This window comes from Propithecus coquereli, unplaced genomic scaffold (genome assembly GCF_000956105.1).
Source record: "Propithecus coquereli isolate 6110/MARCELLA unplaced genomic scaffold, Pcoq_1.0 Scaffold247, whole genome shotgun sequence".
NCBI lineage: Eukaryota > Metazoa > Chordata > Mammalia > Primates > Indriidae > Propithecus > Propithecus coquereli.
In genome coordinates, this window is record NW_012148030.1 from 1,498,954 (window position 1) to 1,524,723 (window position 25,770).

The window sequence follows — 25,770 nt, forward strand, 5'->3', positions numbered from 1 at the left end:
ATGTTGAATAAGAGTGGTGAGAGTGGGCATCCTTGTCTTGTTCCAGTTCATAAAGAAAAATCTTTCAGTTTTCTCCATCAGTGAAGATGTAAGCTGTGGCTTTGTCATATATGTCCTTTATTATGTTGAGGTACTTTCCTTCTATACCTAATTTATTAAGAGTTTTTTTTTTATCATGAAGGGATGTTGAATTTATCAAACGCTTTTTCTACATCTATTGAGATGATCACATAGTTTTTCCATTTAATTCTATTGAAATGGAATGTGATATATGACATTTATTGATTTGCACATGTTGAACCATCCCTGTATTCCTGGGACAAATCCCACTTGATCACAGTGTATTATTAATATCTTTTTTACATGTTGTTGGGTTGGTTTGCTAATATTTTGCTGATGATTTTTACATCTAAGTTTATCAGGGTTATTGGCCTGTAGTTTTCTTTTTTTGTTGTGTCCTTCTCTGGTTTGCATAACAGGGTTATGCTGGCTCCACAGAATGAGTTAGGAAGACTTCAGTGGTAATGCCATCTGGTTGGTCCTGGATATTTCTTTGTTGGAAGATTTTTTTATAATTGAGTCAGTCTTGTTACTTTTTATTGTTCTGTTCAGGTTTTCTATTGATCTTCTTGGTTCAATCTTAGTAATGTCCAGTAATTTATCCATTTATTCCAATGAACACCTACTAAGTGCCACACACAGTCCTATCTATCTTAGCACTGTGATTGGAATATGACACCTTCATCTGCTCATCCTTTCAAGCTCATCAATACCAAAGTCCTGCTAAAAGAGAACAAAACAATTAGGTTGGCACTTACTGATAACTTTCTTGTGCCAAATAACTTTGAGAAAAAAACATCACATGATGAAGAGCACAAGTTTTAGAGTCAGATAACCTCAGTTTTGATCCTAGCTCTGCCACATTTCCTAGCTGAGTGATTTGGGCAACTTATTAAACACTTCAAGTCTCAATTTGTTCCATATATTCTACGTGAAGAAGGAATGGGATAATGTTTGACATGGTGTCTGATATATAGTGTTTTAAGTGTTAATCGTCGTAGACTTCTGAAGTTTGACTTTAGCCTTTGCTCATTAAAGATTCTACACAGAACCCATTTCCTCTGTCTTTTCTGCCTTTTGTTCAAAGAACATATTGCCCTTCTCTGAGAAGTCATGTTATCTTTTTTTTTTTCATGTTACCTTTTGACCCATAAAAAACATGAAATCGTAACCAGATATCCAGATCAAGTTTAGTGAGTACTTCACTGGAAGATATTTAAATTTCAGAAGTTGAAGGAAAGTAAGAAGTAGAGGAGTGTGTTAATACACAGGAAGTTTTTGGAAGTAACTAGATTAAGAAAGTCAAAGACCTGTTTTTATAGTCTTAAATTACGTAAGTAGAGGCTCAAGAAGTAATGACAGATAAATGACACATATTAATAGTTTATATTCCAGAGAGAAAAGTTGATTTTTCTATATGCCAGCACATCAGTGTCCATATTAAATATAAAAGTCATTTGTTACATAAGCTACTCACTCTTTGTTAAACACACACAAAAAATCCATTGTCTGGGAGAAAAAAGAAAAGGAAAGAAAAATTTAGGGGAACAATTCATTGTTGACTCTAAATATTAAAGGTGGTCCAATTCTTCATTTTTCAGATGTCAGTGATACACAGGACCTTCATATTATAGTAAGTGTGACATACACAGTTTGATAAACTTCATTTTTTGCTCCTTTGGACTCTTCATCTTCAAACAGGATGAAGATTTGAAGAGACGGTGTTCAATGTCTATGCTCAATATATAATATTCCAGTTGTGATCTTATCAACAGTTATAATTGAAAACTGACAACTTTATACTCATCCAATTTATAATTTCGGGGACTTTCCAAACCTTTCCTTTTTGCTTTGGTGGAATTCTCCAAGGGCTTGTCTTGGCTTGGTATTAAATGGAATGAAATGGGAAGAGAAGCAGACATAGCCAGAAAAGCTGGAGCCTTGTAAATATGAGATATTATTGCTTGGGAAACCTGGGACTCTAGGAGCACTAAATTCACTGTTTGATCAAAGAAAAACAGATCCCTATTCACTGCATACCTTAACTTTTCAGAAAGCATGAGGGAAATGTCATGTAGTTTACCAAAATGATAGTGACATGGTACAGATGTATTCTTCTTTTTGTGGATAATGTGGCTACGTTTTTTCCTTGTAAATGATTAGGATGATTTTAGCAGATACAAAGAAATAAAATACCCTGATTACCTTAAAGGGGAATAATTGGCTTTCATTCCACTCATACATGTAGTCCGAGGATGAATATAAAAATGTATCATCTTAAGCTTTACAAGTTCAGCTGAATATAAAAGATATTTTAGGCCATTTATCTAGTTTGAAGAAGGAAGGTCACATACTTTCACTCATCCTTGAAATGTTTGCTGGTAAATGATATAACACAACAGGCACCATGAAAGAAGGGAACTGAATCCAGCACTACTAGATAGCAGCACACAGAGATCATGCAGACATTCACTGTTCCCTAGATGGCACAGCATGAAAAACTTTTTAAAGGGGATCTTAAATTTGGGATCACATATGCAATTGAGCAGAGTAAAAAGAGGGCTTAAAGGGAAGTAAGGATAATGATTATTATAATGAGGAAGAAAGACTGGCAAGAATGGGGCTAAGAGAGCCATGACTACAAGTGCAAACTGGTGTCAAAGTTATTATAAAAAGGTCATCAAAGTTGCCTTAAAGACACAACTCTCTAACTAGCTGCCAATATAAGCATTATTAACCTCCCTACATCTAGAGCAGCTGGGGTGGGCATAGCTCACTGCTTCACCAAGTGCATAAGGGGAGGTGGGGGCTTTAGAAAAGGGTCATTTGTGGTCACCAAGGATGGCACTGTAATCAACCACTCACTCCTTTTCCTCTTATTTTCTTATCTGCTACTGATCCCTTTTATCTGCTCCTAAAAAAACCACTCAGCACTTACAGACATTGCTTAAGAGCACTGACAAACTTCAAGGATAAACAGATGGTAGAACTATTCCTTAGACTTAGTGTTTCTAGAAGGCAAATAAATTCTGCAAATGAAAATGGTGTAACTTCCCTGCCAACAAGACATAAGCTTTAACTTGTTTCATACGTCCAGGGATACATTTGCACTGTTTTGTCACCCTATTCCTGGTAAATTATAGTCCTACAAAGTCTGAACATCTGATATAATTTAGTATGTTGCATAATTAATTAATAAAAATGGTCAAGACTGAAAAAATATTATGCTTTTTAATCATGCATTTGGAGGACAACATGAATTGAAAATGAGCCACGACAAAAAAAATTAAAGCTGTTTTTTAAAGAAAATGAACTGTACTTAAGGCCATAACCACCCACTTCAAATAATCCTAAATGGAGGCACTCACTAGATGAAGGAGCCTTATAAGCCCTGTTTCCTAAAGCAGCAAAAGTCCTTGAATCAAGAACATTAAGCGACTGTTTTTAAGGACAATGCTAGGTGCTTGGGATACAAAACTCTCTAAAAAGCAATAACAATAGTGAGTCAGAGGACTAAAATAATTACTTCCTTAGCACTGACAACATTAAAAAGAGGATATGAAAGCAGGAAATTGATTTTAGGGCATAAAGCTCTACCAGCCGATATTACTAAAACAAAACACTTCACATTCACAAAGTTATAATCCACTTACACTTATTTAATTGAAGGGAGAAGAGAGGATGGAAAAGAGAAAAGGTAAAGGGATTTGAAGAAACTTTAGTAAAGACAGAAGAAAAGAAGAAAACCAAAACATGACATTGTGATTGTACAGGCTTCTGCTGCTTGCATGTCTTAGTGCCAGAAATGTAAAGGTCATAAACAGATGGAAGGTCAAATTATTTCTTACTCTTCTTTATGAATCAATAAATAATAGCTGAGTGCATTCCAAGGACTAGGACCTTTATTGTCAGTAATAATATACTGAACAAAGTATAGGTTTTTCAGAAATGAGATTTTTTTTCACAGACTAGATTGTACTCTAAGAACAGGGAAGTCTAAACACAAAATTATTTTGCCTGGCCAATGGAATACCTCAGATACATAATTCAACAAAAGAAATCTGTAACTGTGTTCTACAGCTTTCAAAATTGTTGGCATAAATCCAAAGTTCTGATCAAAGCTCTTCAGTGTTGACTTACGTAAGAAGTATCTATCTAGCACAGAATATATAGAAAATTCTATGTTAAGACCAGCAACAAACGAGGTCATCAAATATACTAAGCTCTACCTACCCAGGCATCTGATAATGAGGACATAAATGATAAAAATAACAATAATAAAATCAACTAACATTTACCAGGCAATACTCTTGGCCAGGCCCGTTGCTAAGCACATTGCATGGTTATATCATTTAGTTCTCATTACAGCACATTGAGAAAGTTATTATAACTATTCCCACTTTACAGACAAGGAAACCGGGGCTTAGACAACAGTAAACTTGCCCAAGGTCTCAGAGTTATTCACGGGAAGATCCAAGACAGAATCACTGACAGACTAACTCCAGAACCCTATCACTTCACCTTGTCACCAGACCTTTACCTCCTCACCTGTCTCCCATCCAAACATGGAATAATGCCAAACGAGGAGGCAGTGTGTTTCTTCTAAACACAAGAAAACAGAGTCAGCTTTTCCCTCATTTATTCCTGTCTTCAAGTTACAGAAGGCAGTTTGGCTGGGTATGTTTTCTACAAAATTCTTCACAAGGGCAAAATGCTTATTACTTTGGAATTGCTTAAGAGAAGGTTATAGCTATAGGACAGGAAACATTGCTCAGGTCTCAGATAGTGCTGTGTTGAATCCCAGCTTCACTATTTACTAAGTTACTTAACTGCCCTGACCTTAAATTTTCTTCATCTATAAAATGAGTCAAAGAAAAAATGAAATAATATATGTAAAAGGCCTATTAAAGTCTCTGGTCTATAAGAGGCATTCATTCAATGTTAGCCGTCTGTGCTTCCACGCAAGGGCCCAGGGTGTCAGGACCCAAAGGATACCTTCCAAGGTATAAGCCTTTTCAGACTTCACCTATGCTTAGAAAAGGGTCTAGAAGCAACCCCAAGTGGTCTGGGGGGAAAAGGAAAGGCATCTACCTGAATCAGATAAATTCAGCAGGACCAGCAACACAGAGAAGAACAACGTGATGCTGGAGACGCTGGAATAAAATCCTACCCAGGAACCCCAAGGTGTGAACGTCCGTCCCCAAAGGCTCATTCCTGGATGGCACTTTCTTAACTATTCTCAGAAAGGTTACCACTTTAACCTGTCAGTTCTTTACGGAACAGTAATTTATCAGGTGTTCTTTTTGAGACTGAAGTGTCTAGGAAGATAGTGTGTCACTGGACCCTCGAAGGAGGAAGAGGCTGAAGTTCAGAAAAGGAAGACAGCAGTGGTGAGACGTAGTACTTTTTTTAAAAAACCATCTTCATATTTTTCCTGTATTATTTATATTTGCACTCACCTCCTTTTTTTAAAAAAAGAAGATGCAGAAAAAAACTTCACCTACTTTATAAAATATAAATTTTTATATTTTGGAATAGTTTTAGAAAAGCTGCAAATATAGGACAGACAGTTCCCATATACCCTTCATCCAGCACCCCGTAATGTTAATATAACCATGGTACGTTTGTTGAAACTAAGACATTAATATTGGTACACTCATCCAGCTTAAAACTATAAGGAACTCTGTGTGCTGACAGAGGGAGAAAACCGTTTCTTAAAAGCCCACGTTTCATAGGAAGTTTGCTTAGTTAATGAAAAAGATGTTTGTCCCTGCGGTTGACAGTGCTAGCTGCTTGTCCAGAGCCCATTTTCTCTTTCTTCCTCCTTCATAATTTTGCTCAGTGCAGAGGTGTGGCCCGCTAAACTGCCTTCCAGCATGGGGTGACCACCTGAGATAGTTGTGGCCCATGAGGTGACAGGGAGGAATCCTTGGGACAGATCACCCTTCCTACATAAAAGGGAAGGTCTCGCTAGGTGTCACCTCTCTGCTCTTTACCTCTTTGTCATTTCATCTTCTTCCTGCCCAGAGTGCAGACATGAGGCCTGGCGTGCACTAAGAATGGTGGGGAAGAGAGACGGAGGGAGCCTGCATCCCTGATGTGAGGCATCTCAGTATTTGCCTGCGATCTAGACCTGGGGGCAAATGGCTTCAGGAGACAGAGGAACCTCAACGTTTAAACTATCATTACTGTTATTTGTAGCAAAATGCAATCCAGATACCATCTCAAACTCAAGTCTGGAGACATAAAATCAAAGGCTTAAAGCTTTGAAGCCCATACCGTGTAACAAACTATGCTTGGCTCAGAAGCCACGAATCTAATTAGACAGGAAGTCAAGCTGTCAGAAGACATGCCTTCTAGCAACTTGGCTATGATTTCCCCTGCGACAGAACAGGTTATGTTCAGTCCCTGGGCCTCAATTTTTCCATCTGTAGAAAAGAATACAATAACGTATTCTTTTATCCAAAGCAAGTGAAGTTAACAAATACACAGAGACCAATAGCTCCCTGGAAGACAGGGTTTCAAGAAGGCCTGGGTCTCAACAGCACCATTAATAATGTTCTGTTGCCAGGAAAACTCCGAAGGATCCCACAATGAAGACAAGGAATTTAAGAGAGTGTCATCTAAATTTGGAGTCATACACTGGATAAAGCTTTTTTGGGCAAAAAGAGAACTGCTGAGATCAAGTCCAGTCTATATAATGGTAGCCAACTATTTTTGACTTGTGGAAATGTTTAAAAATCAAAAGTAAGAACAGAGTGGAAAGAAAATTGAAGCTGCAAACAGACCTCAAGAGACCTCTAAACAGCTTCCTCATCAAAAAAATGGGAGAAAGAAAACGCAACTGTGAAATCACCGTGCTGGGGAAGAGAGAACATTTGTTGTGGCTTCTGTGGCTGGTACTCAGCTTTATTTAGGTGTTGAAACTGGCACTGCAAAATACAGATAGAAATCTCAGCCACAGAGGAACAAAGACCTCTGAGATAAGGGACTGAAAAATGAAAAGCACACTAGCCGGGATACCACCCCGCTCTCTGCTGGTTTCAAAAAGGTCTAGCGCTGGGCTCTCCAAGAAGGTGGTCACCAGCCACACGAGCGCTTGGAATGAGGTGAGTCTGGTGTAAGTGTAAAATACACACTGGATTTTAAAGATTTAGTATGAAAAAATATATAAAATAGCTAATTGATATTTTTCACAGAGATTGCATTTTTAAACGATAATATTTTGGAGATATGAGTTAAAGTATATTATAAAGATTACTTTATCTCTACTTTTTTGGCTGTGGTTACTAAAAAATTTAAAATTACATATGTGGATTGCATTTGTAGGTCATATCACATTTCCTTCAGGTAGCACTGATCTAGTCACTGATCTCCCATAAGAACAGACCAGCAAACCAACAAACAGGTTTATCCCTTTAATCAGGTATAGCACCTTAAGAGCCATTTGTCATAGAAGATGACCCTTGTCCTGAACTTCTGACAAGCAAATGATCAAGAGCTGTTGCTGTTTTTCTCACACTCTCTCCCCCATCCCATTTCCTTCATTTTGATGAGGAAGCACATTATGTTCCCAATTAATAGGAATCCCCTATTGAGATTGTGCTTTTAGCAAGAAGGGGGATTTCAGAGAGACAGGAGTGAGCCAGTGTGGCAAAACCAACACCCACCCTTTCCCCAATGGCAACTGGCAATCTGGCCAACACCTGGGTGACAGGTGGTGGCTGAAATAAAATTTAAAGAATATAAACCCTGATATGCAGGCCTTCCTTGGATGGAAGGAGAGAGGTGAGAGGGGGTGAGCTCCTTGTTGGGTCAAATGTCATCACTTAGATAAGAGATTTGAGCCTTTAGAATTTTATGTTAATTTTAAAATAACATACAAATAACTTTTAAAAACATCACTCTCCAAATTAAATCAAAAGTAGTTATGAATATTAATCAACACTCATATTTTTCCAATGATAACCAGGCTAGACATGTATACCTGTGTGTATGAAAGTGTAATTCTTTCTCAAATTTCACCTTAATACTGTTCCACAGCCACACTGATCAGAGTTTACTTATACTCAGTTTTATTCCTGGTAGTCACCCCATGGTATTAAGATACTTGGGCTTGTTTATCCATTCCTGGCAGGAGTGAGGGTGGAAGATAGAAAGGAGGAGTTTTTCCAAATAACTGAATGAACAAACAGAAAAGACAGCCCAGATGTGCCATCTGCGGTAGGAGTATCAGCTAAGAGAAACGGAGTTAAAGTGAGGGGCTCAGAATTAAGAGGCAGGAGAGGCCAGTGGGAAACTCCTGGAGAAAGAACCTTGAGACCACAGCGCAGTGAGGGGGAAATGACAGTGAGGATGATCATTACGGTCGCACACGGTGAGCTCGGGTCCCAGACAGGAATCCCTGCTCAAGGTTACACAAGGTTCAGGGCTAGAGTAAAGGTCTGTGATGGAAAGAGAATAGAAACAGTTCACTTCTTATTAAAGGAGAATCTCTCAGCTTTTTGTCCCACTGCCTCCCCCACCCCATTGAGGGCTAAGGTCAAGCTCACGTCCACCAGGAACCGGAACTTAACATCACACACTTCTTGACCAGGAGGAGAGGGGAGGAGTGCATCAGAACCAGCATATTGAACTGTCCATTCCACCCAGGAGCTCTTCATATGCTCTTCTAATAAACCTGAGACCACAGCCTACATGTCCCACTAAAACTGACCACTGAAACCCAGCTAAGTACTTAAATTACCAGATAAGGCCAAGCTGAATACTTAGTATGAGACTACATATTTTCAGTATAGCTCAACTGCATAGAGGTTGTGTGCTTTTTTTTTTTTAAGACTTCCTTGAGTTCTTGTAAAAAGTGCATGTTTGTGCAAACTGTGGACCACATACTGCGGGGGACACAGGGTGACAAGAAATCAGGAGCCAGGCAGGAGTAGGTAGAGCACAGGCTTAGAGCCAAACAACGTTTGTATCTAAGGATCAGTTTAGATGCAACTGACAAAAAAAAAAAAATCACACTAACATCAAGAAGGAAATACTCAGTTATGACACTGTTCACAAAAGAAAAGTCTCTGGTCTCTGTGCATAACACTCTTCTTTTGGAAGATTACACAAGATAAGGCATCTTTCATTCCTTTCATACTTGCTGAAGAGTTAAGGCTTGGTGTAGCTACAGATCTGTTTTCCTTTAACCAAAACCAACACTATATTGTGTGCCAATGTCTTATCACTTGACTTCACCTAGCAACCCTGTTCCCTTATATTTACATTACAACAGCATTCTGCCTGTGTCTATTTTTCCTTATGCTTTGGATTCAGCTATAATAAAAAGTAACATAGAGCCGAAGCATATGAGAGAACACAATGGAAAAATTCCCAGAAATTCTAAATTGAGAAAGTAAAAAATTATTTAGATTATGGCTGCCACTAAGATTACACTTGAGATATTAAATATTTAAAGTATATTGAGAAAATATTCTACCCAGTGTTTAATTTTTTTTCTATTCAAAGTTTAATATTGAGGAGCTAAGAATGATTATACCAGTTGTGAAGGCCTTAAAGCCCTCATCTAAAAAAAAAAGAGGGATAACATCAAGTGCATTGATTGCTTGTGAACATTAAATGAGCCAATAGCAGTAAAGAACAGCCTGTCCGTTGTGCTCGCCTGCCCAGCAGTCATTTCCCTGTAGGAACAGACTTGTGTTCCCTGACCCGTGGATCAACTCCCCCTCCCCCACTGGGTGACTGTCAGTCAAAGGTTCCTGCCCACCCTGGGTCAAGAGGTGGGCACGCGACCCATGCTCAGCCAATCAGGGTCCTCTCTAGAACATTAACATATGGAGAGAGGAACCGCATATGCAGAAAATAGCTAGGGCTGATTCATCTGGCTGTAGGTGGCTGGAAGGGATTATCCTTTAGTCACTAGTTCTTGGTACCTGAATTCCCAGACCTGCTCCAGTCCTCTTCTTCAGGTAGCCTGGTTTTTCATGTTTCCTCAGCTGGCTCCGCCATATATTTAAAGCAAGTGGTGATGGGGCTGCTTACATTCACAGAACTCTGGCTGGCATAAACGCCAGTGCTATGCGCAGCAAATGGCAAGTCCTCGGAAAGTGGTTGCTATTGCATTTATTCACGCAACACATTTTTACCGAGTAGCTAATATGTAAATGCCAAGCCATCAGGGATCCAGAGATGGAGAAAACAAATTGTTTCTCCTCAGAGCATTTGTGCTCTAGTTAAGGGTAAAGAAGGGACAAGATCCAGGGGACCATTTGTAATGGAAAAATCTCCTCCATCTTCTTGATGGTGGCGGTGGCAAGAAGTCAGCAAATGCAAAAGCAAGAGAAAGTGAGTCGGAGTGCCTTGATGTGGAGGAAGGGAAGGGAGGTAAGGAAAGAGGTCAGCGCAGACAGCAGCCCTCCTCGACCACGCTTCGAGCCCTCTGTTCCACCAGACTCTGGCTCGCTGCTCCTTCCGCCTTACGCACCTGCTGTCTTTGGCTCACCCAGCCCAGTTTCAGCAAACAATCCTGATAAGTCCCTCTAGCCGAGACAGAGCAGGGATCCCTCTTCGGGGTCTGCTAGGTCCCCTAAGCATGAAAATAAAGGAAAATCTTGAGTCCCTTCAGGAGAAGTTCCAGCCACCTGGCTGGCCTTGAAAAGTGAGTGGGCGACCTGATGAGAACAACGGCCCTCCAAGGGAGCCAGAGCCCCCGAGGTGTTTTGGTTCCCTATGAAAACTAAAGGACGGCATCTTAACATATGTTCTTGAGTTGTTTCACAGAAACCCCCACCAGATGGAAAATGCAGACAAGGGGGAACTGAGGAACTAAACTCTGACCGCCATTCTTTGTTCTAAATTTCCCCCTGAGGGGCCCGTCACACCCATCTTAATATTCCCTTCAGCTAATCCGAGAATCTCTGAATCCACCTATGCCTCCCACCACCGACTTCAGCACAGACCGCCTTTTGGGGCCAGGCCAATATGTAACCTCCATGTATCGATTTACAATTTTGCCTGCCTGAAATGTACCCCTCCGGTCATAAGCATTAATTGCCCATACTCCTTGCTTGGCACCATGCCATCAAGATGCCACCTTGCCATTGCAACTCTTGGCTTCAGTATCTGGTTTTACCGCACCCAGTGGGCAGACCCCAGTTTGGTTTGATAACATAGTGACAGTGTCTCCCACCTTGATATCTCCTCTTTAGTAACTTTCCATCCAGCCATTCCCTCACTGTGCTCCTTCATAGAAATCCCCACTTGTCCTTGCTGTGTTTAGAGTTAAGCCTGATCTCTCTCCCCAATTGCAATGCCCCTATTGTAACAGTCTCGAATAAAGTTTTCCTCACCATTTTAACAAGTGTCAGAATAATTTTTTTCTATGATGCCGTATAGTCTTGGGCAAGTTGTAACTAATGGGGCTCAGGACTTGCCACCACAAAATAATTATAGGAGGCCAGAGTATGCCACCCCAAAATATGCCTACACTGCATAAGGGTTGTTTTGAGCTGGTCATTTTGAGAAACTGTAGACACAGCAATAGCTCTGAAAAGTTGTCCTCTGTAAAGGAAATATCCCTCTCTCCTTCTTTATATCAGGAAGAGAAAGAAGACTAAATCACTAGAGAGTCTTTTTTAAAAAATTCTTAGAGACAGGGTCTTGCTATGTTGCCCAGGCTGGACTTGGACTCCTGGGCTCATGCAACCCTCACACGCAGCTCAATTTTTTTTTTTCTTTTCTTTCTTTTTTAGTGATGGAGCCTCACTCTGTTCCCCAGGCTGGAGTGCAGTAGTGCATTTAGAGCTCACTGCAGCCCCAATCTCCTGGGCTCAAGTGATCCTCTCACCTCAGCCTCCCAGAGTGCTAGGATTACAGGTGTGAGCCACAATGCCCAGCCAAAACTTTTTTTTATTTGTTTTGGAGAACAATAGTATTTTAAGCCTGAAGTTTAAACTATATCTACCCTAGAGATTTACACATTTCTCTGAGTTATCTCCCATATATACAGAAGCCATACATGTTATTAAACTTCTGTTCATTCGTCTCTTGTTAATCTCTCTTTCGTTACAGTAGGTCCCAGTTAAGAACTCATGAAGGGTAGAGAGAAAATTATTTTTCCTTCCCTGCACAATTTTGCCTTTACCCTCAATCATTAGTACCTTCTTTTTTTTCCTTCCTTCCTTCCTTCCTCTTCCTTCCTTCCTTCCTTCCTTCCTTCCTTCCTTCCTTCCTTCCTTCCTTCCCTCCCTCACTTCCTCCCTCCTTCCCTTCCTTCCTTCTCTTTTCTTCTAGGCTATTCCAGGCTTAGGCTGAACTCTACCTGTGATCTTAATGACTGGAGAGATGTAGTTAATTCCTGTCTGGATGTGGCATCTATTCTCTGCTGCAGACCCCAAATTCTCTCTTCATGGCCATCGGGGCAAATGTATCAGCTACTGTCTTCATTGGAGGATGAGATGATCATAACTACCCTTGAGCAACTGGGAGGATTAAAAAGATAATATATGTAAAACTGCTTTGTGTATTGCACAATGTTATATAAATATATTTTCAAAACAAAAGAAAAAGAAAGAGGGCTTTATGAAGTGTTCAAATTGTTGAAGTGCTCTGACTAAAGCTCTAAAAGAGGAAATTATCCGCCCAGACACAGCAGCAGTAGCCTGATAAGCCAGGGTCAGCTGCTGCAGCTGTGAGCAATTTACCCACGTGCCTATCTGCTTTCCATCTCCCCCCATTGAAGGCGGCTAAGCTAGCGAGAAGGCAGCTAAGGCAGTTGGGAGAGATATATGAGTGAAGAAGTGTGTTCATCCCATTTGCAAAGGTTACACAAAAATCTCAAGGTCCCTGCTTATTGTTTGGGGAAATGGAATCTTGTAGATTTTTATGGACTAACAACTTTTATAGTTGCAATATCTGCCAGGCTGTATGAGCTGATGCAATAAAAAAGTTGAGAATTCTTTTCCAAGTCTAGGGGGGCTTACAATTAGCATCCTATCTTCTTTAGTGGTTAAGAGCACAGGCTCTGAAGCTACACTGCTTTGATTTGAAATCTACCACTCACTAGCTCTCATCTTCAGCAAGTTACTGAACCTCGTCTCAAAAATGGAATGGTTATGATACCTAATCCACAGAATTATGAGAGGAATAAATGAGTGAGTAGAGTGCTTAGAACAGTGGCTGGCATACAGTAGGGGCTCTATTAAATGTTATTTAGAGTTGATCAGGTCATGTACGGTAGCTGGCATTTGAGAGCCATAAAAGGTAGACGCTGTGTTAAAAACATTTGCCAAATGCAATAATTTAATTCTCCCAGCAACTCTGTGCAGCAAAGAGTTACTATTGAAGTCTCAATACAAAAGGCCTGGCACATGGCTACGATCTGGGAACTTGGCTTTTAGAAGGTTCCCTAAGTTACTGTTAATAACTGATAAAGCGACTTTGCCCATCTGGGGCACTGAATTGTGCCGTATCAGCCTCCCTAGAATATACAAACAGTGTGATTTATGAAGAACACCTGCTTTCCTTCTCGGAGTCCGGCTGGCCAAGCAGGCAGAATGTACCTACAGGAGCGGCCCCCTGTAGAGACCCTGGGCTCTGAGTCACAAGAGGGCTCCCCTGGGTAGAGACATTGCACACGTGCCACTGCAGTTCCCCGCTGAAGGAAGGAGCCCGTTCTGGGGGGCCCCTCCAAGAAGGAAGATCATAGGAAGACTGTGCCTGATGTGTCTTTTTCTCTTGCTGATCCTGCTGTGTATCGTTTCACTGTAATAAATCTTAACCGTGAGTACAAGTATATGTTGAGTCCTCTAGTACAACACCAACCATGTGGATGCTGACAGGATCCCCAAAACAAACTCTCAAAGGTATGTAATGTGACTCGAATTTCATAAATTTAAAAATTGGCCAGGTGTGGTGGCTCACACCTGTAATCCTAGCACTCTGGGAGGCCGAGGCTGGAGGACTGCTCGAGGTCAGGAGTTGGAAACCAGCCTGAGCAAGAGCAAGATCCTGTCTCTACTAAAAATAGAAAGAAATTAGCCGGACAAGTAAAAATATATAGAAAAAATTAGCCAGGCGTGGTGACGCATGCCTGTAGTCCCAGCTACTCGGGAAGCTGAGGCAGGAGGATCGCTTGAGCCCGGGATTTTGAGGTTGCTGTGAGCTAGGCTGACGCCACCGCACTCTAGCCCGGGCAACAGAGCAATATTCTTTCTCAAAAAAGAAAAAAACTATAAATTTAAAAATATGAAGAATGTGAAAGTTAAGAGATATAGACATGGTCACTCAATAAGTAAAGGAGCTGAGATCTAAATCCAGTCGATCTCCCTTCAAAGACCACTCACCGCTCATTTCATCATGCCAGGCAGCCACACTGAAGGACATACATTCCGGGGCCTGGCAAGCTTCTTTGTAAGGCTTGTACAAGGCCTACTAGCTACTGGTGAGCTATGCAAACGTGGGAAAACATCTTAAAGGATTTGAACCTCAGATTTCTTCACTATAAAACTGTAATAATAATACCAATGTCATAAAATTTCTGTGAGGATTTAATAAGATTATACACATAATATATAAATCATATGTGTAAAGCACATACATATTAAATATGCAATATATTAAAATCTATAAAGTCTTTAGCCTAGTGCCTGGTACACAGAACATGCCAATAAATTAAAAAACTAGATAAATATGCACATATGTATAAATATGTATATATACAAGTACACACATATATACATAAATATGCATGCAAGTTAATTACTCATCTAACAAGTTCTGCCCTGATTACAGAGCATCCTTTACCAATCATAGATGAAGCTAGTTAGGATTTCATAAGTGGGCTTGATTTTTTACACCTACTCGTTTCACTCTAGGGAACCACTTTTATCCAGACACCTTCTGCTCAAAGCCTAAAGGCTGATTATCTTTAATGTTTAACCTAGGAAATTAATTATTAGCCAGGCAATTCAGAGCTTTGCTTAAGACACTAACTGGTACTTATCATTAGCTCTAACATACACAGATGTGGTGGCCAAATTTTTATAACTCCAAGTTAGAACCTGTGATCTAGCAGTGAATTGCTGTGCTGGGAAACTGGAACTCCTCTGGAAACCCCAGCTTTCATACAGAGACTATTCAATCCTCCTAAAAACATGGAAAGCATACTTCTGTGGTTAAGATTTGTTATAAATAATACAATTTACATTATACCTTTTTGACATTTATGTTCCTAGCATTACAAAATTACACTATAGGCCACATACGGTGGCTCACACCTGTAATCCTAGCACTCTGGGAGGCCGAGGCGGGAGGATTGCTTGAGCTCAAGAGTCCGAGACCAGCCTGAGCAAGAACGAGACCCCGTCTCTACTAAAAATAGAAAGAAATTAGCCAAATAACTAAAAATAGAAAAAATTAGCCGGGCACGGTGGCGCGTGCCTGTAGTCCCAGCTACTCGGGAGGCTGAGGCCGGAGAATCGCTTGAGCCCAGGAGTTTGAGGTTGCTGTGAGCTAGGCTGACGCCACGGCACTCCAGCCTGGGCAAGAGAGTGAGACTCTGTCTCAAAAAAAAAAAGAAAAAAGAAAAGAAAATTACACTGTAATTGAAGTGTAATTACTCATTTCTTGGAAACCCATTTGGCAACCATTCATGGCATCCTCTATCTTCTCTCTAAAGTCAAGGATATACGGTGTGAGTCAGTAGTAGTATGAGGCCGATTTTCTCCTAGAACTTGGTATCTGAATTTTTCTGTCTGGAGCAAAGATGACAGAATCAACTCTAACCCAAACATTTCATTTTTCACCCCAGTCACTCCATCCAACTGCAAGTTCACACTTACTAGCAGTAACATCCATTTGGACATTACTACCTGACTGGCCTCAAACAAATTATTTATCCTATAGGTGCCTTCATTTCCTAATCTGTAAAATGATGATAATAAGCATACCTATTACACAAACCTAGATGGTATAGCAAAGAAAAAAAAAAAGAAACACACCAAAAAACCCCAAACCAGAAAACCAAAAAAGACCCTACAAAACCAAAACCAAACAAAAAAGAATACCTACTCTATAGTTAACAATACTGTACAGTACACAAAAAAATTTGTTAAGAGTAAAATGATTAGAACAGTGCCTGGCACATTGTACAAAATGAATAAACGAATAAAATATATAGTACATCTTATACTGTTCTCTAATTGCTTCTCTAACCATCTTATAGTCCCAAAAAGACTATGACCTGTTTAAGGCCAGGATCCACAGTGGCACTATGCTTTCCTGTCCATCTTCCCTCCCTCAGTGAACTTAACCAGCACTAGACATATTAGGTCAGCAGAGAGTTGTGAGTCCAGTCATGGCAGAATTGCACAGGAGAAAACACCCCAGAATACACTGAGTGCCACTCCAACTAACACCTCTGGCTCAGTGGCTTTCAAAATATTTGACCCCAACACACAGTGACAAATAATTTTTAGGTCGCAACCTCATACACACCTCAATATGTTTATATAGTATATATCTAACTGAAATAAAAATTTTGCAAAACAATGCTTATCCTTACAACATAAAATATGCTCTAATCATATATAATTATACCTAGTTCATTGCCTTTCAAACTTTAATGTGCATTTGAATCACTTGGGGATCTTGGGGGTCAGGTTTAACAGAACATGAGTAGGCTCAGAGAGTCTGCATTTCTATCATGCTTCCAGGTGACACCATGGGTCCCTACACCACACTTGGAGTAGTAAGAGTCTAGTCTAGTCTATTGAAAACTTTATTTTGAAAAGCTGGGAATGGTTCTCTGATTTTATTTCATGACCTACTAAGTGGTTGCAATCTGCAGTTTGTAAAACACTGCTCCAAATAATTTCTTAAGTTTCTTTCAACTCTATAACCCTGCTGTTATCTTCCTAACCTTGGGATAAAATTCCTGGACCTGGGTATAAATGGGTTAGGAGAGGTAGCTCATACAAGAATGACTCAAGGCTCATCTTTCACACTCTCAGGCTGAAATGCCTGCCTGGTTCCCAGTCCTTTCTTCACTGTCTCAAGTGTACGCCGCGCAGCTCTATTAACTAACTGAGCACTTACTAAGAGCAGGGCACTGAACCAAGTGCTTTATATCTACCACATTTACTCCTACCACCCCCTTATGACATTATCCCCATTTTACAGATGACAGAAGGTAAGCAGGTAATAATGGGTGGAGCTGGGATTCCAGAGGCTGTGTTCTTGTGACAGCCAGCCTCCACGATGGCTCCAACGATCACTGCCCTCCTGGTATTCACGCTCTTGTGTAGCCCTTTCTCACACTAAATAGGGCTGACCTGGTAGTCAATAGATTAATGAAGAAATGATAGTATGTGACTTCCAAGGCTCATTTAGAAAGAAACATTGTGGCTTGTCTTTCATTCTCTTGGATCAACCTCTCTCTGGAAGAAGCCAGGTTGTCACATCATGAGAATTCTCAAGCAGCCTTATAAAGAAGTCTCCTGCCAACAGTCAGGACCAACTCGTTAGGTAACAAGTGAGCCGTTGTGGAAGCCTCCAGATGACTGTAGCCCCAGCTGATACCTTGACTGCAACCTCCTGAGGGAGGCCAAGCCAGAATCATCCAGCCAAGCTTCTCCCAAATTCCTGACCCACAGAAACTGTGTGAAATAACACACCATTAAGTTTTTGGAGTAATTTGTTATATAGGAAAAGAAAACTACACTTGTCCCTCAGTATCATGGGGGATGGGATCGTTTCTAGGACTACCCTTGGATACTAAAATCTGTGGATGCTCAAGTCCCTGATAAAAAATGGCATAGTATTTGCATATAACTTGTGCACATTCTCCTGTATACCTTAAATCATCTCTAGATTACTTATAGTACCTGATACAACATAAATGCTATGTAAGTAGTTGTTACACTGTATTTTTTAGGGAATAATGACAAGAAAAAAAGTCTGTGCATATTCAGTACAGACATAATTTTTTTTTCAAATATTTTCCATATGTAGTTGGTTGACTACATGGATGTGGAACCCACAGATACAGTGGGCCAAATGTAATACAGTTCTTAACCAATAAGTTATATTGCATCACTATAATTCAACCTTAAAAGGAAAGTGAAACTTTTATGAAGGCCCTTTGGAATAACTCTCCATTGTGGCAGCTTGTACTGCGGTTCAGGAAATTTTCATTCTCCCCTCACAACCAACCTTGTGGGAGGCATGCACTGCACAAGTGCATGAGTATTAGACTTGATTACATGATTTTCTTTAGCCAGTTGGATGTGGAGTTGTGATGTTATATCACATCGAGCAAAAAATCTTTGAGGCACTACAAGAATCTGCCTGCCTTCTTTAGCTTCTGCAGTCATCTGTAAAAACAATCCATTCAAGACAGTGGATATTCCTTTAGCCTGGGTCCCAGAGTGAGAAGGTGTGCAACACAGACCTGAACTTGCCCCTCAGCCTGGAGACAAGCCAAGGTGAACCCAAGCAGAGGTGCAATTGACTTACAGACCCATGAGCAAGAAGTCAGTGCTGTTATTGTAAGACGTAAGATTTGGGGTTTTTTATTATTGCAGCAAAAGCTGACTGATACACTCACCATGCTGTATGATGCCATGCTCCATAAGCCGGTGGCAAAGCTGCTCTGCCTCTTTCCTTGTAGTGGCCTCACCTTCCTGAACCAGCCAATCCAGGAATTCAGATGCCATGAATGTGCGCTCATACTTGACTCCTTCCTCCTCTCTGGGCTGCAGGAGTGTGTTTTCTGGGCTCATCAGCCTGGAAGGAAGAAAGGGGAAAAGAAAAATAAAACAATCCTACACAAAAGGAACACAGCTCATTTCAAATCCTACATCATAGGCTTCAGTGAAGTATCACAGCAAAGTTGTCAAACAGACAGATGTGGCTGTCATGTGCTTCCACACATGTGATTTCTAAGAGGAGGATCTGCTTCAGAAGTGAACAAGGTGCATTTTCTCCTGGTAATTAGAAAAAACTGGAAATGCAATCCAAAACTGTACCATTAGCAGACTGCATTCAAGCTAGCAATCTCAAAAAGGACCATGCCCTACTCTACCATTCTGAAAAGGTTAGTATTTCTTTCCTAAAGGCATTATTTCATTTCCCAAATCACTGGGCCAATAAGAAGACTACCGCTGTGGACTGAGTGTTTATGTCCCCACAGATTTCATATGTTGAATCTGTAGTCCATAATGTGATGGTATTTTGAGATGGGATGCCTTTGGGAGGTCATGACTGTGCAACCCTCATTATGGAATTAGTGCCCTTATAAGAAGAGACATAAGGGAGATAGCTTGCTTCCTCTGTCTCTCTGCTCTCTCTCTCCCCATGTGGGGACATAGCAAGAAGACAACTGTCTGCAAACCAGAAAGCAGGTCTTCGCCTGACACTGGATCTGCTGGCACCTTGATCTTGGACTTCCCAAACAAATGTTTGTTGTTTGAGTCACCCAGTATATGGTATTTTTTGTTACAGCAGCCTAAACTGACTAAGACAACTACCTAAGTCACTCCTTTACAATCCTCTCATGCCACACAGCTTGCTTCTTATACCAGTATTCCCAAGCATTGCTCAACTCCTCTGGATTCTGTCCTTACATCTCCAAAATAGCTCCAACGGGGGCCATGGTGTTCTCCCATGCATCCACATATGATGCCATGTGACATAAATGGAAGTCCTCATTTTGGATGGCATTAATACCATTGGATGCTACTGATCACTGCCCTCAGCCAGACGGATGTCACACTCCACTGGTTTCCCTCCTGTCCCTCTGCTCCTACCTCTTCCTCAGCTATCTTTGAGTTTGCTCTTCTTCATCTCCCTGGACTTCAAAGGCTGGAGTTCCTTGGGTTCAGTCCCCAAATACCTCTTTTCTCATTCCACAGCCTCTTGGGTGAGCTCTTTCATCCCCATGACTTCTGTCACCATCCATTTCCCAAGGATTCCCAAATTTAAATCCCCAGACCAGGCTTAAACTCCCAACACCAGACCTTTGCATCCATAGAGACATCTCAAAGACACCTCAGAATCAACAAGCCCCAAACTGAACTCATGTTCTTCACCCCCCAGACCTGGTCCCGTGCCAGTCAGTGATTCCACACTCCGCCAGAAAAGGAAGCACTGTCCTCGACGCCTGCCCTTCCTCGTCCCCTGCCCAGGCTGTCACTATGAACTGTCAATTTTATCTCCTGAATCTCTCTCGGGTATGTCTAGGCCTTCCCATCTCAAGCACTGCCACTACCTTAGCTAAATTACCAATAGCTTTAACCTAGATGGCTAGTGTTTTCTTAATAGTACTATACTATGCATCCCAACCTTGAGCACCTAAGTCCAGACATAGCAATTAAATGATGTTTTTAAAATTCAAACCTAATAATGTCTAGCCCCTGTTGAAAACACACTCTGATGGCTTCTCATTGCTTTTAAGATAAAGACCAAAATCCTTTACATGGGCTATAACGCATGCATGCTTCTGCCTCCTGTCCCATTAGAACCATTCTCACCTCATATCTCTGTGTGCTCCAGAGATGCTGATCTTCTGTCAGTTCCTCATGCTTGGTCTATCACGGGGCCTTTGACTATGTCATTCCCAAGCCTGGCATGGTCTCTCCCTCTTCTACCCACCATTTGCCCACTCGTCAGGCCTCCGTAACTCCCTGTTCTTTGCATCTCAGCTATGGTCAGGTCTCTACTAAGCCATCTCATTGCTCCATGTACAGTTTTTATCAGACTAAAGACTATTCAGTTATAGGCTTCCACAGGGTAGAGTCCATGTTTGTCCATAAAACTTCATTAAATGAAAAATGGAACCTTATAAAATACCACAGTCATTGTGCCATCTTCCTCTGTAAAACTATTTCTGATGAGTTCCTGTCTTCCATATGAAAGTTTGGCTCTCTCTTTTAAAAACCTCATTTCCTCTGAAACTAACAATAATATGCAATACAAAATGAACTGTTTCATTCTATGAAAGGAAGAATCCTTGGAGATCATTGTAGTCCAAATCACTCTTCATCCACATGAGAAAAATGTAGTTCTTATCCAAATGAGAAAAATTGAAGGACAGCATTCAGTGTAGCAGGAAGGAAACTTGCTCAAAGTCATGGAAACATGCACTTTATACTTGTCTACCAATCATTTCATTTGGAGGTAATTAAACCTGCGTACTTGAAGGCCATATGACACTCACTGTGAATGCTTTTAGACTTAGATCCCAGCCATGCTGTACAAAGAACACTGCATTAGGAATTAGAAGATTTAAGTTTATCTTCAATGGGTCACAGTAGCTTTGAGACATAAGGCAAGCCATATTTCTTTGTTTCAGCCTCATTTTTCTCAAGAGTATCATGGTATCATCATCCAGCTATTGTTAGAATCATAGGTGAGTGTGAGTGAAACAACTTTTCAATACAAGACAGTATATGCACAGTATATACAAAGTGTTACACTATGTTAAGTAATCATTGTGCCTACATTAGGGCATGATGAATTTCTGCCTAATAGTTATGAACTGATGAAAATGGGACTCCTTCAAGATCCCGCTTCTCTTCCTAGAAGAATCATGAGAGTTTAACTTGAAATCCATGGACAGGCCATTGGATTAGACAACAGGAGACTTGGGACCCAAACATCTCTCTGCTGAAAACTAGTCAGGTAACTTCTCACTGCTTCAGTGTCTCCGACCACATATTAAACAAGGAAAATAATGATACCTGCTCTACTCCCTTCACTGGATTTCTGTTATTATCAAAAATCTTTTGAGGGGAAAAAAGTTCTAAGTACATAAATGTATACTTTTATATTAAGAGTATTTATAAAAGCTATTAGCATGTAACCAAATGCATTTAAAACCTTATTCAGCATGTAAGGGGACTCACTTAAAAATCTTATTTAGATCTTTTCCCAAGTCAACCCTCCTCAGCATTTTAATCCATATTTAGAAATAGCCATTAGGCTGTTTTCCCAGAGTTAGTAACAGCTAAGTTGGTGTGAGCAATAAGCATTCTATTTAATGTAATAATGGACAACCCTTTCATAGAAGGTGCAAAGAACAACCACCACATGCACGTCAACACAAGGGACAGACACATAAAGACATTCTATAGGAGATTATGTGCAAAGGTGGCCACAACAGCTCCTCTCATACTTCTTTCCAGTGTGACTTCACTGCTTCTTTCACAAAGAGGTTGAGTCATTTCAACTTCCCTTGGACCTAGGCTGGCTTTGTGACTTGCTCTGACCCACAGGATGCAGCATAAGTGACATTATGCAACTTCTAAGGCAGGGCTTTACGAGGCCTTGCAACTTCTGCCTTCTCCCCCTGGAATGCCCTCCTGGGACTGCCGTGTAATGGAGTAGGTCCAGCCTACTGGAGGAGAAGAGGCCACAGGGAGAACCCAGGTGCCCAGGCAAATGGCAGGCACCAGCTCTCAGATATGTGCATGAGGCCATCCTGGACCTTCCTGCCCAGATGACCCTCCAGCAGCCATACGAATGAGCCCAGGCAAAAGCAGTATAGAAGAGCTGTCCTGCAACCCACAGAATCAGAAGAAAGAACACACCATTGTTGTTTTAGACTACTAAATCTTAGAGTGGTTCATTTTGCAGGAATAGATAACTGGGACACATTCATATCAAGGGAAAGTGGCAAAAATATGTGTAACTCTGCACAGAGACACGTCACACAGCTCAGAAAGTACCAAAGGAATGATGGATGCACAAAGGAAGGTCCTGGAAATAAACTGCACAGAATAAAGTCATGTGGAGCTAGACCTAGGAACCTGCATTAGTGATGAGAATCCAGAAAAGAGAATGGAAAGACCCATATGTGTGCCCAGATAAGTGTGCCCAACCCCATTCCTTCATTTCTTTTGACCCACGAATAAGGTATTTGGGGGTGAAAATAGAGAACAAATTAGCCACCTAGTTTCCCGGTTTTAGACATTACTTCCTCTAAGACATTTCTGATTACTACATATCTGGACTACGTACCACTTCTCAGAGCCGTAGGGAAATCACTTGTGCACTTGACTATAAGCTTTTTGAGACCAGAGTCCCTGTCCATGAGGTTTACAGATGTTTCCTAGCACGATAGGTTTTCAAAAAGTATTTGCTGAATGAATAAACTCATTTGTATGCATTCCCCTGCTATACATCATTATCCAATTTTATATTAAAAATGACCTCCTAAGGATGACTCTGTGTGGAAATGAGGCAAACCAAGGCAGTTCTTGCACAACTGACAGTCTCCATTTAAGACACAGACACAGACTCTTGGCTTCTAACCACTCTGTCCCTTCAAGCTCAGCGATTTTCCTTTCAGGGAGTAGGAAGGACAAGTGGATGGGGTTAATTTGTATCACTTCTTGTAACCAGAAACATGACCCACCAGCCCTCTAGAGCTCCTGCTAAGTAGTTGGTGGCCTCTGGACAAGTGGCTGGTGAGCTGCGTCTGCCAGTGTAGGCTTTGGGAGTGAGGCCAGCTGGCAGGCCTTTCTGGACTGGCTGAGTTTGCCTTTAAAACATGCTCCGCCACCCTTAGCACTTCCTCGCTTCATTTCCCCTTATAATCAAGTCATGTCCCCAGCCAGCTTCCTCACTTCAAGACCAAGTCTTTCCTGGGATTTGATTTTAGGATTTACATGCAGTCAGAGAATTAAAGTAAGAATTTCCCTGCCTGAGCAAGAGTGAGACCCTATCTCTAGAAAAAAATAGAAAAATGAGCCAGGTGTGGTGGTGTGCACCTGTACTCCCAGCTACACGGGAGGCTGAGGCAGGAGGATCACTCGAGCCCAGGAGTTTGAGGTTACTGTGAGCTACAATGATCCCACTGCACTACAGCCTGGGTGACAGAACAAGACTCTGTCTCAAAAACAAACAAACAAAAAAACCAAAAACAAACAAAAAAGAATTTGACTTACTACTTGTTTCAATTTTCTTTTGCTATATAACAAGCTACTCCTAAGCTTGGTGGCTTAAAATGGACATCATTTAATTATGTCTTAATATTCTATGCATTGCCTGGGACTCCACTGGGCAGCTCCTCTATGGCTGTAGCTTGGGGTCACTCACAATTGCATGCAGGTGGTGGCCAGAGCCAGATGGCTGGCTCCACGGTGCTCCTCAATATAGCTTCTTTCTCCAGTAGGGCAGCCTGGACGTGACACAGTGATGCGGGTCTCAAGGAGGAGGGAACAGATGCTGCCAGGATGGCTGCTGCTTCTCCTCCTCCCTATACCCCTTCCCCCTCCTCTTCCTTCTCCTTCCAGCTTTATTCTGATATAATTCACATATCATACAATTAACCCATTTAACATACACAATTCAGTAGCTTGTAATATATACAGAAGCTGTGCAAACATCTCCACGATCCACGTTAGAGTATTTTCATTTCCCTAACAGGAAATCCCAATCTAGTAACAGTCACTCCCCATTTCCCATCCCCCCAGCCCTAGGCAAACACTAATCAATTTTCTGTCTCTGAATTTGCCTATTCCAGGTATTTCATATAAATGGACTCATACAATATGTGGTCTACTGTGACTGGCCTCTTTCACTTAGCAAATGTTTTCAAGGTTCATCCACGTCGTAGCGTGTCTGAGTATTTCATTCCTTTTTATTGCCAAATAATATTCCATTGTATGGATATACCACATTTTATTTACCTATTTGTCAGTTGGAGAACATCTTTCCATTTTTGGTTATTATGTATAATGCTGCCACGAACATTCATATACAAGTTTTTTGTGGATGTATATTTTCATTTTTCTTGGATACGCACCTAGGAGTGGAATTTCTGAGTTAGGTGGCAACTCTGTTTAGCCTTTTGAGGAACTGCCAGACTGTTTTCCGAAGTGGCTTCACCATGTTACATTCCCACTAGTAAAGTATAAGGGTTCCAATTTCTCCACATCCTTGCCAAAAATTGTTATCCTGTGTTCTTTTTTAGTATAGCCATCCTAGTGGGCTGAACTGGTATCTCACTGAAGTTTGATTTGCGTTTCCCTGATGGTTAAGGACGTCAAGTATGTTTTCATGTGCTTATTGTCCATTCATATGTCTCCTTTGGAGAAATGTCTATTCAGATCCTTTGCCCATTTTTTAATTAGGTTAGTAGTCTTTATATTTTGAATGTTAAGAGTTCGTTACATGTTCTGGTTGCAAGTCCGTTATCAGACACATGATTTGTAAATATTTTCTCCCATCTTGTGAGTTGTCTTTTCACTTTTTGGTGGTGCTGTTGGTAGCACAAAGTTTTTCATTTTGAAGTGGTCCAATTTGTCTATTTCTCTTTTTTGTTGCACGTGCTTTTGGCATTATATCTAAGAAACCAACACCTAATTCAAGCCTATGAAGATTTGCGCTTATGTTTTCTCCTGAGAGTACTATAATTTTAGCTCTTAAATTTAGTTCCACGATCCATTTTAAGTTAACGTTTACATAAGGCGTGAGGTAAGAGCCCAACTTCATTCTTTTGTATGCAGCTATCCAGTCGTCCCAGCACCATTAATGAAAAGACTCTTTTCCCCCCGCTGAAGTATCTTGGCACTCTTGTAAAAAATAAATCAACCATGCCACGCTTATTAACGCCTAGGCTCAGAAGTCACAGGATGTCACCTGTCCTGAATTACATTGGTTAAAGCAGTCACAGACACAGGCCAGCCTCAAGCGGAGGGGACA

General features: G+C 41.0%; 1 protein-coding gene across 2 annotated transcripts in view; it reads right to left on the reverse strand.

Moving 5' to 3' along the window:
• The window catches only part of DEPTOR (DEP domain containing MTOR-interacting protein), a 153,292-nt gene that overhangs the window by 48,538 nt on the left and 78,984 nt on the right, over positions 1-25,770 (reverse strand). For both annotated transcript variants that reach the window (XM_012646565.1, XM_012646564.1), the window contains one exon: positions 18,671-18,849. In XM_012646565.1, coding sequence (XP_012502019.1) covers positions 18,671-18,849 — 179 coding nt within the window. The remainder of the gene's footprint in view (positions 1-18,670; positions 18,850-25,770) is intronic.